Genomic DNA, 15,256 nt, shown 5'->3' on the forward strand with positions numbered 1-15,256 from the left:
AATGTTGGCCCAGATCAGAACATATGTATGAACATATAAAATCATTGCAATACACCAATATCACTGAATCAGTGGGAGCCCTGGGCTTGTTTCCCTGCAACAAGATGGTCCCATCGAGGGGTGATGGGAGACAGCGATACTTGAAGGGGGTTCCTTATGTCCAGTCTATTCCACAATATAGTTTTCGTTGCATTCATTGCAGAAAACTCCGCTTTGCAGCGATATGATGTTGGAAATGGAAGCAATGTTTTCAGTGCTTTCATGGCTATCTCAGGATATTCAGCCTTGACTTTGATCCAGAATGCTGGCAGAGATGTTATGTCAAACATACTTCTCAGCCCACCATCATTTGCAAGCTCGAGGAGTTGATCTTTCTCCCGCGCTGACATGGATGATTCACAGATAGGTCACGGACCCATTCCTTTGCACATCTTGGGTCATTTGCGTCTGAGGTCACTGATGACCTCGCGTGCGTTCAAATGCAACAGTGGGCGTGACAGGGAATGAGGAAAGGTGCAGCTGACTCCTATCGTTTCATATCGCCAAATCATACCATTTCCTCGCAGCCCAGTAGCACATGCTTTGCTGGGGACCACTGATCTAAAACTTTGACAAACTTCTATAGATGTATATTGACTGGTTGCATCATGGCCTAGAATGGAAACACCAATTCTCTTGAAGGGAAAACCCTGCAGAAAGTAGTGGATACAGCCCAGTCCATCACAAGTAAAGCTCCTCCCACCATTGAGCCCATCTATATGGAGCGCTATTGCAGGAAAGCAACATCCATCATCAAGGATCCCCACTTCCCAGGCCATGCTCTCTTCCCACTGGTGCCATTAGGAAGAAGGTATAGAAGCCTCAGGACCCACACTTCCAGGTTCAGGAACAGTTATTAGCCCACAACCATCAGACTCTTGAACCAGTTAGGATAACTTCAGTTGCCCCATTGTTGAGCTGTTCCCACATGTACGGACTCATTTTCGAGGATTCTTCATCTCATATTTTAGATATTTATTGCTTATTTATTTATTATTACTTTTTTGTATTTGCACGGTTTGTTGTCTTTCACATGCTGGTTGCTTTTCCTTCTGTTGGGTGCAGTCTTTCATTTATTCTATTGTGTTTATTAGATTTACTGTGTTTGCCTGCAATAAAATGAATCGTCTGGGTTGCATATGGTGACATATACAGTGGCATGCAAAAGTTTGGGCACCCCGGTCAACATTTCTGTTACTGTGAATAGCTAAGTGAGTAAAAGATGAACTGATTTCCAAAAGGCATAAAGTTAAAGATAACATATTCCTTTAATATTTTAAGCATACCTTTGCTCATTGTGGCCAAAACGTTCTATTTTAACTTCATCAGTCCACAGGACTTGTTTCCAAAATGCATCAAGCTTGTTTAGATCAACACACGTAAAAGTTGCTGGTGGAACGCAGCAGGACAGGCAGCATCTATAGGAAGAGGTACAGTCGACGTTTTGGGCCGAGACCCTTCTAACCTTTTGAATAGAACGTTTTGTCCACAATGAGCAAAGGTATGTTTGGAGAAAAAAGGGTGCAGAATTTCATGAAAAGGACCCCTCTCTAACTGTTAAGCAAGGGGGTGGATCGATCATGCTTTGGGCTTGTGTTGCAGCCAGTGGCACGGGGAACATTTCACTGGTAGAGAGAAGAATGAATTCAATTAAATACCAGCAAATTCTGGAAGCAAACATCACACCATCTGTAAAAAAGCCAAAGATGAAAAGAGGATGGCTTCTACAACAGGATAATGAACCTTAACACACCTCAAAGTCCACAATGGACTACCTCAAGAGGTGTAAGCTGAAGATTTTGCCATGGCCCTCACAGACCCCTGACCTAAACATCATCGAGAATCTGTGGATAGACCTCAAAAGAGCAGTGCATGCAAGACGGCCCAAGAATCTCACAGAACTAGAAGTCTTTTGCAAAGAAGAATGGGTGAAAATCCCCCAAACAAGAATTGAAAGACCCTTAGCTGGTTACAGAAAGCGTTTACAAGCTGTGATACTTGCCCAAGGGGGCGTTACTAAGTACTGCCATACAGGGTGCCCAAACTTTTGCTTCAGGCCCCTTTCCTTTTTTGTTATTTTGAAACTGTAAAAGATGGAAATAAAAAAGTTTTCTTGCTTAAAGTATTAAAGAAATGTGTACTTTATGCCTTTTGGAAATCAGTTCATCTTTTACTCGCTTAGCTATTCACAGTAACTGAAATTTTAACCAGGGGTGCCCAAACTTTTGCATGCCACTGTATATACTTCGATAATAAATTTACTTTGAACTTTGAACCTGATGGTTGTTTTTCCTGAGCCTGGTTGTGTGGAACTTCAGGTTTCTGTTCCCACTGCCCGATGGTGTCATTGAGAAGAGTGTTGAACCTGAATGGTATGGGCCTTTGAGGATAGATGCCACCTCTATCGGGCAGGCTATGCTGTCAGTGGTGGGGAGGGCTGTGTCCACTTACCTTCCTGTGCATTGGAATTGCTTTATCAGTCTGGATAGTTTCAACAGTGCATCTGTGGAAGTCTGTGAGAGTGTTTGATGATCTTCCAAGTCTCAAACTTGTAAAAAGTGGGCGCTGGCACTCTTCCTTCAGTCTCCATCTTTCCACGCTCTTGGCTGCTGCACATCCGAAATCCCTTCTCTTTGGTCTCCTAGGCTCAGGAGGAAGCACAGGCCATTTGGCGAAACAAGGAGTTCCAGTGGATGGATCAACAGGAGGAGATGCATCAGGCCATGCAGAAGCAGCTGCACCAGGCTCGGAAGGTAAGGACACCAAAAGATCTAGGCCAGGCCTGCGAGCCCAGGACTGGCTTTGGGATTGAGTTGGGCCCAGACTGGGGCTAGGGGCCAGAGACCCAGGACTGGAGTTGGGCCCCTGGGCCCAGACCTGGGGCTGGAAGGCAGAGACCCAGGTCTGGAGTTGGGCCCAGGGCTGTGGTCAAGCCTGGGACTAGCCTTGCCCAACGAGGCCCAGAGCAGGCACTCAAGCACTCTCAGTGCAGTGGCCACTGGCAAAAAGCTGTGCTGAAACAGCCCTCACTTGAGGTGTGTTTGCCATAGCTTGGTGGGGAGTCTTACTAACTGGAGTCCATTTGGTTTATGCTCTACCCGCCTTGGGAGTGTACTTACTGGAGGGCGGGGGAGTGGGAGCTCTCAGGATACAGTATCTGAATAGGTTTATTTTAATTGTCGTATTCTAGGAATAACAGGTTTAACATATAAGGAGCTCTGGGCTTATAGTTGCTGGAATTTTAAGAATGAAGGGGGATCTCATTGAAACCAGTCGAATATTGAAAGGCCCTGATAGAGAGGACATGGAGAGGATGTCTCTAATAGTGGGAGAGCCTAGGACCAGAGGGCACAGACTCAGACTACAAGGACATCCCTTTAGAACAGAGATGAGAAGGAATTTCTTTACCCAGTGGGTGATGAGCCTGTGGAATCCATTGCCATGGACGGCTGTGGAGGCCAAGACGCTGGGTATATTTAAAACGGAGATTGATGGGTTCTTGATTAGTAAGGGTGTCAGAGGTTATGGGGAGAAAGCAGGAGAATGGGATAGAGAGGGGTGATCAATCAGCCATGGTGGTGCAGATTCAATGGACTGAATGGCTTAATCCTGTTCCTACATTTTATGGCATTATGTGTCGTAAAATATGTTTTGTGTCAGCAGAACAGCATAAAACATAAAAAATTGCCTTAAGTTACAAAATAAAGAGTGCAAAAGATGAAAAGCGAGACACTAGAAATTTTGCAGATGCTAGAAATATTGGGCGACACACAAAATGCTGGAGGAACTCAACAGATCAGGCTGCATCTATGGATGGCAATGAACAGTTGATATTTCACACCAAGATTCTTCATCTGGACTGGATGAATACTGAAGTCATGTCCACAGGCTTATGGACCGTTCAGAAATCTAGTGGCAGAGGGGAAGAAGCTGTGTCTCCAGGTTCCTGTACCTCCTCCCTCCCTGATGGTAGTATTGAGGAGAGGGCTTGTCCCGGATGTGATGGATGCCACCCTCTTGAAGCACCACCTTTTGAAGATGTCCTCGATCTGCCTGTGATGGAGGTGGTTGCTCACCACCCTCGTGACCTGCCTGTCACCTCCCTCTGGTTCCCTCATACTTCCCTTTCTTCCATGGTCCACTCTCCTCTCCTATTAAATTCTTTCTTCTTTAGCCCTTTACCCCTTTCACCTATCCCTTCCCCCACCCACGCACCCTACCCCTCTCCAGGTTTCACCTATCACCTGACAGCTTGTACTCCGCTCCCTCTCCCACCTGCTTACTCTGGCTTCTGCCTCTTTCCTTCCCAGTCCTAAGGAGCCCAAAATGTTGACTCTTTGTTCCCCTCCACAGATGCTGCCTCACCTGCTGAGTTCTTCCAGCATTTTGTTTGCGTTGCTCAACATATCCAGCTCTCTGGTTGACTCCCTTTACAGAATCTCCTGTTACTCCGGGGAGGAGGTTATTAACTGTCACCACCCGTGGGTGGGTGAAGGTTATGCAATGGTAGGAATGCAACAGGCCCTTCGGCCCACCCACTCCGTGCTGGCTCCTCCCACATCAGGCCTTTGCTGAAATGATCGGCCTATGACCCTAAGCCTCTTGCCCTCTTCTCCTCGCAGGACAATTTCTGCCTACAGTTGGAGGTGGAGCAGAAGGAGCTGGAGGCGGGAATGCAGCGGCGCCAGATTCAGGAGCTGGAGAGGATCCGGCAAGGGCTGGAGCAGGCGCTGCAGGCCGAGATTCAGGCACGCAGTGGCGAGCAGGCCGCACGCTCAGTACATGCAAGGTACGGTGACGGGCTGGTGTGGGGGTACTACAATCAGCTGGGGAGGATGCCCTGCCGTCTGACTGGCAGGGCAACGTTGCGTTAACCTGTTCCCCACCTGGGTCTCAGCTTCACTGCGAGGCAGTGACAAAGCCAATGTGTTGAGAAGGCGCGTTTAAAACATCCCAAGTCTGGCTTGCTCAGCCATGCCGCACTTGCCCAGCAACCCCTTCCCCACCTGGCATGAGGTTCCTGCCACACCCCTCTCAGCCGCCACCTGGCTTAGCCTGTGAGGCCTCTGCCAAGTGGCTCCCATGGCACGGTTTCGATTCTGATCCCTGACGCTGTCTGTGTGGGGTTTGCAGGTTCTTGTTCTCTGTGACTGAGCAGGTTTCCTTCTGAATGTTCCATTTCCTCCCCCTTCCCAAGCGCGCATGAGTCAGTGGTTACTGGGCGATCAGGGAGAACATACTGGGATTAGCAGGGTGGCTGGTGCCAATGCAGTGGGTTAAGGACCTTTTGCCATGCCAAATGACCATGACAGTCACTTTCCCAGTGGGGGCAGTGCTGAGAGAAAGATTGTCCCAGCCAATAATTGATCTCAACTGCGACTTGAAGGCCAGTTATATGGTTGTTTGCTTGTTTGCTCTCGGTGGACGTTGACCCAACTGCCTGCAGCGTTCCTGTATCACTGTGCTCCCGGAGTCACAATAAAGCTTTCCTTGCCTCCTTCCTCTCCACACTTCCTTGTGAAGCTACCCCACTTTCCACTGGTTCCGTGCCGCAAAGCTCTCTGTTGATGTCCTCTTCCCTCACCACCCGCTCTTGTCCCCAGGCTTTTAGAGCAGGAGGAGGAGAAGCTGAGGGAACTGATGAGGCTTAAGGCGGAGAAGAATCCGAACCGGCGGGAGCGGAAGCAGCAAGTGGCGGATAGAACGCAGGCACTGCAGCGGGCAATGGAGGAGCTGAGAGAGAGCAGGCAACTGCACAAGGAGGATCTGGCGGTAGGTCAACCCCCTTGACTTGTTCTCCACCCGGACCGCTCACAGAATTCGCACAGTTGTGTCACAGGGAACCCATGTCCCATACGTACGCAACATTTCATACAGAGAGTGTTGTGTATTCACAAGAAAGGACATCTGAGTCAACAGCAGGATCTAGATCAGATAGAAAGCTGGGCAAAGCACTGGCAGATGGAACTCCATCCCCACAAGTGTGAGATGATTGCTTTTGGGAGGTCAGGTAGAGGTAGGACTCGGAGAGTAAGTGGTGGGGTGCTAAGGAATGTTGTTCAGAACCAGAGGCAGGTCATGGAGCACTACAGCACAGTAACAGGCCCTGCTACCTATTCTGAACCTGCCAATCTGGTCTTCTGCCTAGTCCCATCTATCCATTCCATAGTCTTCCAAACCCATCTCACCCAAACTTCTCTTAAATGTTGCAGTTGAACCCACATCCACCACCTCTTCTGGCAACTCGTTTTGTACTCACACCACCCTCTGCGTGAAGAAGTTCTCATCAGGTTGCCCTTAAATACTTCTCCTTTCACCCTAATTGGGTGGCGAGGTGGAGATAAGTCTTTCTCAAAGGAGGTGCAAGTCACTCCTTCCCTCTGCACCTGCAGGTCGCCCTTGGGCACCAGCACCAGCTCAGCTCCCTGATCAGGGTCATGTGAAGCCATGGGAGCAGGTGGTGGATGGTCATATGAGCAGCTGGTCCATGTCACAAGTCCTGGTTATGGTTAGATGAAGGGATTAAAAGTAACATTAGCAAATTTGCAGATGACACAAAGCTGGGTGGCAGTGTGAAATGTGAGGAGGATGTTATGAGAATGCAGGGTGACTTGGACAGACTGGGTGAGTGGGCAGATGCATGGCAGATGCAGTTTAATGTGAATAAATGTGAGGTTATCCACTTTGGTGGTAAGAACAGGAAGGCAGATTATTATCTAAATGAAGTCAAGTTAGGAAAAGGGGAAGTACAACAAGATCTAGGTGTTCTTGTACATCAGTCACTGAAAGCAAGCATGCAGGTACAGCAGGCAGTGGAGAAAGCTAATGGCATGCTGGCCTTCATAACAAGGGGAATTGAGTATAAGAGCAAAGAGGTCCTTCTGCACCTGTACAGGGTCCTGGTGAGACCACACCTAGAGTATTGTGTGCAGTTTTGGTCTCCAAATTTGAGGAAGGACATTCTTGCTACTGAGGGAGTGCAGCGTAGGTTCACAAGGTTAATTCCCGTGATGGCAGGACTGTTATATGTTGAAAGATTGGAGTGACTGGGCTTGCATGCGCTGGAGTTTAGAAGGATGAGAGGGGATCTGATTGAAACATATAAAATTATTAAGAGAATGGGCACACTGAAGGCAAGAAGCATGTTCAGAACCAGAGGCTACAGTTTAAGAATAAGGGGTAAGCCATTTAGAACGGAGTTGAGGAAAAACTTTTTCACCCAGAGAGTGGTGGATATGTGGAATGCTCTGCCCCAGAAGGCAGTGGAGGCCAAGTCTCTGGATGCTTTCGAGAAAGAGATGGATAGAGCTCTTAAAGATAGCGGAATCAAAGGTTATGGGGATAAGGCAGGAACTGGATACTGATTGTGGATGATCAGCCATGATCACAGTGAATGGCGGTGCTGGCTCGAAGAGCCGAATGGCCTACTCCTGCACCTATTGTCTACTGTCTATTAGGACCACTGACGCCGGGCAGATAGTCTCTGATAATGGCTGGGGTCACCTGTCTTGTAAAGACACTGCCCAGAAGAAGGCAATAGCAAACCAGTTCTCTAGAAAAACTGCCATGAGCAATCATGGTTGTGACAAATGGGGATCTTAGTTTAGTGCATGGAGGGTGGTTAACATCTGGAGTACATTGCCAGGGTCTGTCACAGTGTTGAATTGACGTTTAGATAGACACGTGAATAGGCAAGGCATAAGAAGATACAGTGTTATACAGGCAAATGGGATAGAATAGCTGGGCAAAAAGGGCCAGCATGGACTGAATGGCCTGTTCCATGCTATAGGTCTCTATGATTGTATAAAGGGGAACCATTAGATGTTCTGGAAATCCAAACAGTACACATTTCATACTGTGCCACAGCAAAAGATTACTACGTATCAGTGCCCAAGGTTGGTGATCATTGCATTTTGTGGGAAAGTGTGAGGGCCTCCACTTTGGGAAGGAAGAATGAAAGAGCATATTAGTATTGAAATGGGAACTGGACATTCTCATGGCAGAAAGGAATCTGGAGGTGAGCTCTCCGAGCTCCATGATGCTCTGAGATCAGCCCCTGAACCCTTCAGCTCAGCCACTCTCATTCTTTGTGATTCGCCATCCTATGAGATCAGTCTCTAATCAGGTCATTTCATCAGCGAGACACCGTTTACACTGGCCAATGATGAGAATGTGTGTTCGGGTTTACAACGAGCATAAGAGATGGTCTGAAAACTCATGGATGCCGTTGGATATTAACTTCCAGTGACCTTTAAGAGAATGTAGACAAATGTATATTGAGAGAGTGAAGGGGAAATGTTTGTATGGGGACATATTTCAGGGATAGACAGGAATGGGAGCTGGAAACTAAGTTCCATTTCGACACTCCTGTCAAACACTTCCAGGTTGAGGTTACCAGTCGTCTTGCCTTTTCTCTGAGCTAGTGTGAATGCACTCAATTTTTTTTTCCTCTGGGGAAAGGGAGTCAAATGCTAGAGTGCACTGGTTTAAGGTGAGAGGGGAATGATTTAAAAAGGACCTGAGGGGCAATTTTTTCATACAGAGGGTGATGAGTATATGGAATGAGCTGCCACAAAAAGTGGTTGAGGCAGGTACAATAACAGTGTTTTAAAGACACTTAGACAGGTACATATGTAGGAAAGGTTTAGAAGGATATGGGCCAAACACAGGCAAATTGGATTAGCTTAGATGGACTCGATTGGCATGGATGAGTTATGCTGAAAGGCCAGTTTCCGTGCTGTATTATTCTAACTGAGCATAACAAAGGGTAACTTCTAGGCACACTCTCTGCTAAATTTACTTTTTCCAGGCAGAGATCTACAAATTCCAGCTGGGCAGCGTAACATTTGATTGTTGCTGTTTTAAGGCCCTGCGCCTTATTTTTTGTGACCAAATGCGTTTGGTGTTGCTGCAATATTGTTTAGTGCAGAAAAGCTAGTCTGTCCGCTTCTGTAAAAAGTCACTAAGATTTGACTTCCTAATTGATAATACGCTCAAAATGCTGGAGGAACTCGGCAGGCCAGGCAGCATCGATGGAGAAGAGTAAACAGTCAACGTTTCGGGCCAAGACCCTTATTGCCACATGTGCCAAGAGTCGGTGGAAAAGCTTTGTCTTGCTTGCCATCCTTATAGATCATCCCATACACCAGTACATCGAGTTAGTACAAAGCTAAAAGCAATAACAGAATGCAAAATGTTATGTTACAGTTACTGTGGGAATGCCATCCAGGGAAATACTACAGTGCCAGGGCCATGCCAAGTAGATTGTAATGTCAGCAGTTCATCTTTATCATTCTAGAGGTCCATTCAATAGTCTAACAGTGTATGTAGAAGCTGTCTTTGAGCATTGTGGTACATGCTTTCTGGCTTTTATCCCATCCGCCTGATGGGGAAGGGGAGAAGAGAGAACGTTGGTGTGGGTGGATATCTTTGATTATGCTGGCTGCCTTACGGATGCAGCAAGAAGTGCATACAGATTTTGCAGAGGAAAGGCTGATTCCACAGACCTCTGCAGTTTCTGACACGAGATTCTGCAGCTGTTGGAACACGTACGGTTGCCCTCTTAGTCCTTTACTATTCAATATTGCTCTTGAACCTTTAGCAATTGCTATTCGTGACTCGCCAAATATTGTTGGTATTACCCGTGGAAACGAAATACATAAATTATCATTATATGCAGATGATTTGTTGTTATACATCTCTAACCCGGAGAAGTCAATTCCTGCTATCTTAGATCAGTTAGCTCAATTTAGTAACTTCTCTGGTTACAAATTGAATCTTAATAAGAGTGAATTATTCCCTTTAAATAAGCATGTACCTACTTATGGACGTTTACCATTTAAATTGGTTACTGATTCATTTATATATTTAGGGATAACAATTACGAAAAAATATAAAGATTTATTTAAAGCTAATTTTTTACCTTTAATTGATCAGATTAAACTTTTACTTACCAAATGGTCGCCAATCTCTTTGTCTTTGATTGGTCGGATTAATGCTATTAAGATGATCATTTTGCCCAAATTTTTGTATATATTCCAATCGGTTCCAATTTTCATCCCAAAATCTTTTTTTGATAACGTAGATTCAAAAATTTCCTCATATATTTGGCAAAATAAAAATCCTAGGTTAGGTAAAAGGTATCTACAGAAATCTAAAAAGGAGTGGGGGGCTCGCCCTCCCGAATTTTAGATTTTATTACTGGGCAATTAATATTCGATATTTAAAATTTTGGTTACGAGATTTGGACGTATCTTTAAACCCTCATTGGGTAAATCTTGAATATAATTCATTACAAGGGTTTTCCTTGGGTTCGGTTTTAGGAACTTTACTTCCTTTTACTTCTTTTAAATTATATAAACAAATGAATAACCCAATAGTTAAGCATACTTCACGTATATGGTTTCAATTCCGAAGATTTTTTGGGTCTAATCAATTTATTCTAGCAAGTCCCATTATATCAAATTTTCTTTTTCAACCTTCCACGATGGATCAAGCTTACTTTGATTGGAAAACCAAAGGTATAATATCTTTTCGCGATTTATTTTTGGATAATTATTTTATGTCTTTTGATCAACTCTCTAATAAATATAATTTACCCAGATCTCACTTTTTTAGATATTTACAGATTAGAAACTTTTTAATTACTGTTTCCCCTAATTTTCCACCCCCATATCCAATGGACATTTTGGAAAAAATCTTAGATTTAAATCTCTCCCAGAAAAGTGTAGTAGCAATTATATATAATATAATTATGAATTTAGGGCCTGATGCTTCTAATAAAATTAAAGCTGACTGGGAAAGAGAACTTGAGATTAATACACCGACTGAGAAATGGGAAAAAATTCTTCAGTTGGTGAATTCATCCTCTGTATGTGCTAAACATAGGTTGATACAGTTTAAAGTAGAGCACAGGGCTCATATGTCCAAAGATAAACTATCTCGTTATTACTCTTATATTAATCCAATATGTGATAGATGCCATTCCGAGATAGCTTCTTTAACCCACATGTTTTGGTCATGTCCTTTGTTGGAAAAATATTGGAAAGATATTTTTGATATTAGTTCAATGGTCCTAAACATAGACTTACAACCGCATCCAATTACTGCTATCTTTGGACTACCAAATATAGACTTAAATAATTTAACCTCTTCATCACAAAGGATGATTGCATTTCTTACTTTAATGGCTAGAAGGTCCATTTTGTTGAATTGGAAGGAGATTAACACTCCTACTGTATTTCATTGGTTTTCACAAACTATGGTGTGTTTGAATTTGGAGAAAATTAGAAGTGTGGTTTATGACCCTTCCATTAAGTTTGAAAAAACTTGGAGGCCATTCATTCAGCATTTTCATTTGATGTAATTTGATCATTTCCAAACTTGTTTTATCTCTCTGTACTGTTGTTGGAGGGGAATGGAGTCGTCGGCACTAAGGTTTTCTTCTTTTCCATTTTTAAGTTGTTAGTTTTGCCCAAGTCTTTTAGTTTAGTTGATTAATTCTGTTTTTCTTTGGGGATGGGGTTTTTTTTGGTTTTCTTTTTTTTTCTTTTTCATGATTTTTTTTCAGTTTTTTTTTATTTCTATTATCCGTTGTCAGCTCTACATGATTGGGAGCTTTGTTAACTTACATTATTTGAGTTTACAATTACTTTTCTTAAGTGTAACAATATTTCTCCTACTATTTGTATTATTGCTATGTTTTGTTTCTATACTTCGAAATTAATAAAAAGATTGAAAAAGAAAGAAAGGAACACGTACAAAATGGTGGAGAACTCAGCAGGTCAGGCAGCGTCTATGGAGGGGAATAAACATTCCTAATGAAGAATCTCAACCCAAACCATCAGCTGTTTATTCATCTCTATTTTAGTGCATTAAGGATGCAGAATCAAAAAGGGTAGCAAATACAGCACTCAAAGGGTGATATCTCAATGCACGGAGTATAAGAAATAAGATGGATGATCTTGTTGCACTTCTACAGATTGTCGGTAATGATGTGGCCATCACTGAATCATGGCTGAAGGATGGTTGTAGTTGGGAGTTGAATGTCCAAGGTTACACATTGTATCGGAGAGATAGGAAGGTAGACAGAGGGGATGGCACTGCTCTGCTGGTAAAAAATGGCATCAAATCATTAGAAAGATGTGACGTAGGATAGGGAGTTATTGAATCCTTGTGGGTTGAGTTAAGAAACTGCAAGGGTAAAAGGACCCTGATGGCAGTTATATACAGGCCTCCAAACAGTAGCTGGGATGTGGACTACAGATTACAATGAGAAATAGAAGAGGCATGTCAAAAGGGCAATGTTTGATAGTCACGGGAAATTTTAACATACAGGTAGATTGGGAATATCAGGTTGGTAATGAATCCCAAGAGGGTGAATTTGTTGAATGCCTACAAGATGGCTTTTTAGAGTAGCTTGTCATTGAGCCTGCTATGGGATCAGATAATCTGGATTGTGTATTATGTAATGAATCAGAGATTAGGGAGTTTAAGGTAAAGGAACCCTTAGATCACAATATGATTGAGTTCAACTTGAAATTTGGTAAGGAGAAAGCAAAGTCTGACATGGCAGTATTTCAGTGGAGTAAAGGAAATTACAGTGGTATGAGAGAGGAGTTGGGCAAAGTAAATTGGAAGGAGAGTATTTTCGGGATGACAGCAGAGCAGCAATGGCTTGAGTTTCTGAGAAAAAATGAGGAAGGTGCAGGATAGATGTCTTCCAAAAACAAAGAAATACTCAAATGGTAAAATAGTACAACCATGGCTGACAAGGGAAGTCAAACGAATGTAAAAGCAAAAGAGAAGGCATAAAACCAAAAATTGGTGACAAGATAGAGGATTGGGAAGCTTTTAAAAACCTGCAGAAAGCAACTAAAAGAATCATTAGGAGGGAAAAGATGAAATATGAAAGCAAACTAGCAAACTATATCAAGGTGGATAGAAAAATGCTTTTTCAAGTATATAAAAAGTAAAAAGCGAGATGAGGGTGGATATAGGACCACTAGAAAATGAGGCCGGAGAAATAAAATAATGGGGGCAAGGAGAGGGCAGATGAACTAAATGAGTGTTTTGCGTCAGTCTTCACTGTGGAAGACATTAGCAGTGTGCCAGGAGTTGAAGGGTGTGAGGGAAGAGAATTGAATGCAGTCACTATTACAAGGGAGAAGGGGTTCAAAAAGCTGAAAGACCTAAAGGTGAGTAAGTCACTTGGACCAGATGAACTGCACACTAGGGCTCTGGAAGAGGCAGCAGTAGAGATTGTGGAGGCTTTAGTAATGATCTTTCAACGATGATTGGACTGCACTCTCTATGTGTTTTTCACTCCGCTCTTTAGGCAGCAGAAAGGAAATTATAGATCAGTTAGCTTGATCTCAGTGGTTAGGAAGATGTTTGAGTCAATTGTTAAGGATGAGGTTATGGAGTACTTGGTAATACAGGACGAGATAGGACAAAGCCAGGATGATTTCTAAAGAGAAAATCTTGCCTGACAAACCTGTTGGAATTCTTTGAGGAGATTACAAGTAGGATAGATAAAGGGGATACAGTGGATGTTGTATATTGGATTTTCAGAAGGCTTTTGACAAAGTGCCAAACACGAGGCTGCCTACCAAGTTAAGAGTCCATGGTATTACAGGAAAGTTACTAACATGGTCAAAAGATTGGCTGATGAGCCAGTGAGTGCGAATAAAAGAATCCTTTACCGGTTGGCTGTCAGTAACTACTGGTGTTCTGCAGGAGTCGTTGTTGGGACCACTTCTTTTTATGCTGTATATCAATAATTTAGATGATGGAATAGATGGCTTTGTTGCCAAGTTTGCAGATGATTCGAAGATTGGTGGAGAGGCAGGTAATGTTGAGCAAACAGGAGGCTGCAGAAGGACTTAGACAGATTTGGAGAATGGGCAAGAAAGTGGCAAATGAAATAAAAGGTAGAAAATGGATGGTCATGCATTTTGGTAGAAGAAATAAATATGAAGACTATTCTATAAACGAGGAGAAAATCCAAAAATCTGAGATGTAAAGGGACTTTGGAGTCCACGTGTAGAACACCCTAAAGTTTAACTTGCAGGTTGAGTTGATGGTGAGGAAGGCAAATGCAATGTTAGCATTCATTTCAAGAGGTTTAGAGCATAAGAGTTGGGATGCGATACCTTAAAAGCACTGATGAGGCCTCATCTTGAGTATTGTGAACAGTTTTGGGATCCTTATCTAAGAGGAGATGTGCTGGCATTGGAGAGGGTTCAGAGGAGGTTCATAAGGATGATTCTGCGAATGAAAGGGTTATCATATGAGGAACATTTGATGGCTCTGAGCCCGTATTCAATGGAATTTAGAAGGATAAGGGGGACCTCATTGAAACCTTTCGAATACCTAGACAGAGTAGATGTGGAAAGGACATTTTGGTGGGGGGGGGGGTCTAAGACAGGAAGGGCACTGCCTAAGGATAGAGGGGCATCCATTTAATACAAAGTTGTGAAGAAATTTCTTTAGCCAGTGGGTGGTGCATTTGTGGAATTTGTAACCATAGGCAGCAGTGGAGGCCAGGTCGTTGAGTGTACGTAAGGTGGAGATTGATATGTTCTTGATCGGTCACAGAATCAAAGGTTACAGGGAGAAGGCTGGGGAGGGGGGAAAAAGGATCAGCCACGATTGAATGGCGGAGCAGACTCAATGGGCCAAAGGCTCCTATGTCTTGTGGTTAGTATAGATGCTGCCTGATCTGCAGAGTTCCTCCAGCATTTTGTGTTTGACGCTCTGCATATTGTTACGGTCTTGGACAGAGCACATGCCATGATGTATCTATCCAGGTAGAATGCCGATACTGCAAGGTATGCTTCCACTTCATTTAGTACACTTGTGAGTATAAATTACTGAACATTTTCTGGTATCTCAATGAGAAGCATCAGCTAGTCAGAGGGGGAAATGCTAGCACTGAGGGCAGCTCCCCAGCCAGTGCTCCTTCTTGCCTATGGTGGCACTCTGGGGTGGTGGTGCTGTGCACTGCTCCAGGTTGATGCAGGGTACTGTGACCCTCCGTGCTCTCCCGCTGTGATGCTGGGCTGGTGTAGCTATGTTCAACTGGCCTTTCTCTCACCAGGCGGCGAAGACAAGGCGGAGGCAGGCGAGTCGTTGCGTCAAACAGTGGAACGTGCAGCTAAACCGACTGATGCAACCCATCGTCCCTGGAGGTAAGGGCTGGACTGGGCTGTATTCT

General features: G+C 44.0%; 1 protein-coding gene across 1 annotated transcript in view; it reads left to right on the top strand.

Moving 5' to 3' along the window:
* The window catches only part of LOC134351725 (differentially expressed in FDCP 6 homolog), a 68,495-nt gene that overhangs the window by 46,719 nt on the left and 6,520 nt on the right, over positions 1-15,256 (top strand). The window contains exons 8-11 of the mRNA XM_063058302.1: positions 2,685-2,792; positions 4,662-4,828; positions 5,643-5,811; positions 15,140-15,230. Of these exons, the coding sequence (XP_062914372.1) occupies positions 2,685-2,792; positions 4,662-4,828; positions 5,643-5,811; positions 15,140-15,230 (535 nt within the window). The remainder of the gene's footprint in view (positions 1-2,684; positions 2,793-4,661; positions 4,829-5,642; positions 5,812-15,139; positions 15,231-15,256) is intronic.

Source organism: Mobula hypostoma, chromosome 9 (assembly GCF_963921235.1).
Source record: "Mobula hypostoma chromosome 9, sMobHyp1.1, whole genome shotgun sequence".
NCBI lineage: Eukaryota > Metazoa > Chordata > Chondrichthyes > Myliobatiformes > Myliobatidae > Mobula > Mobula hypostoma.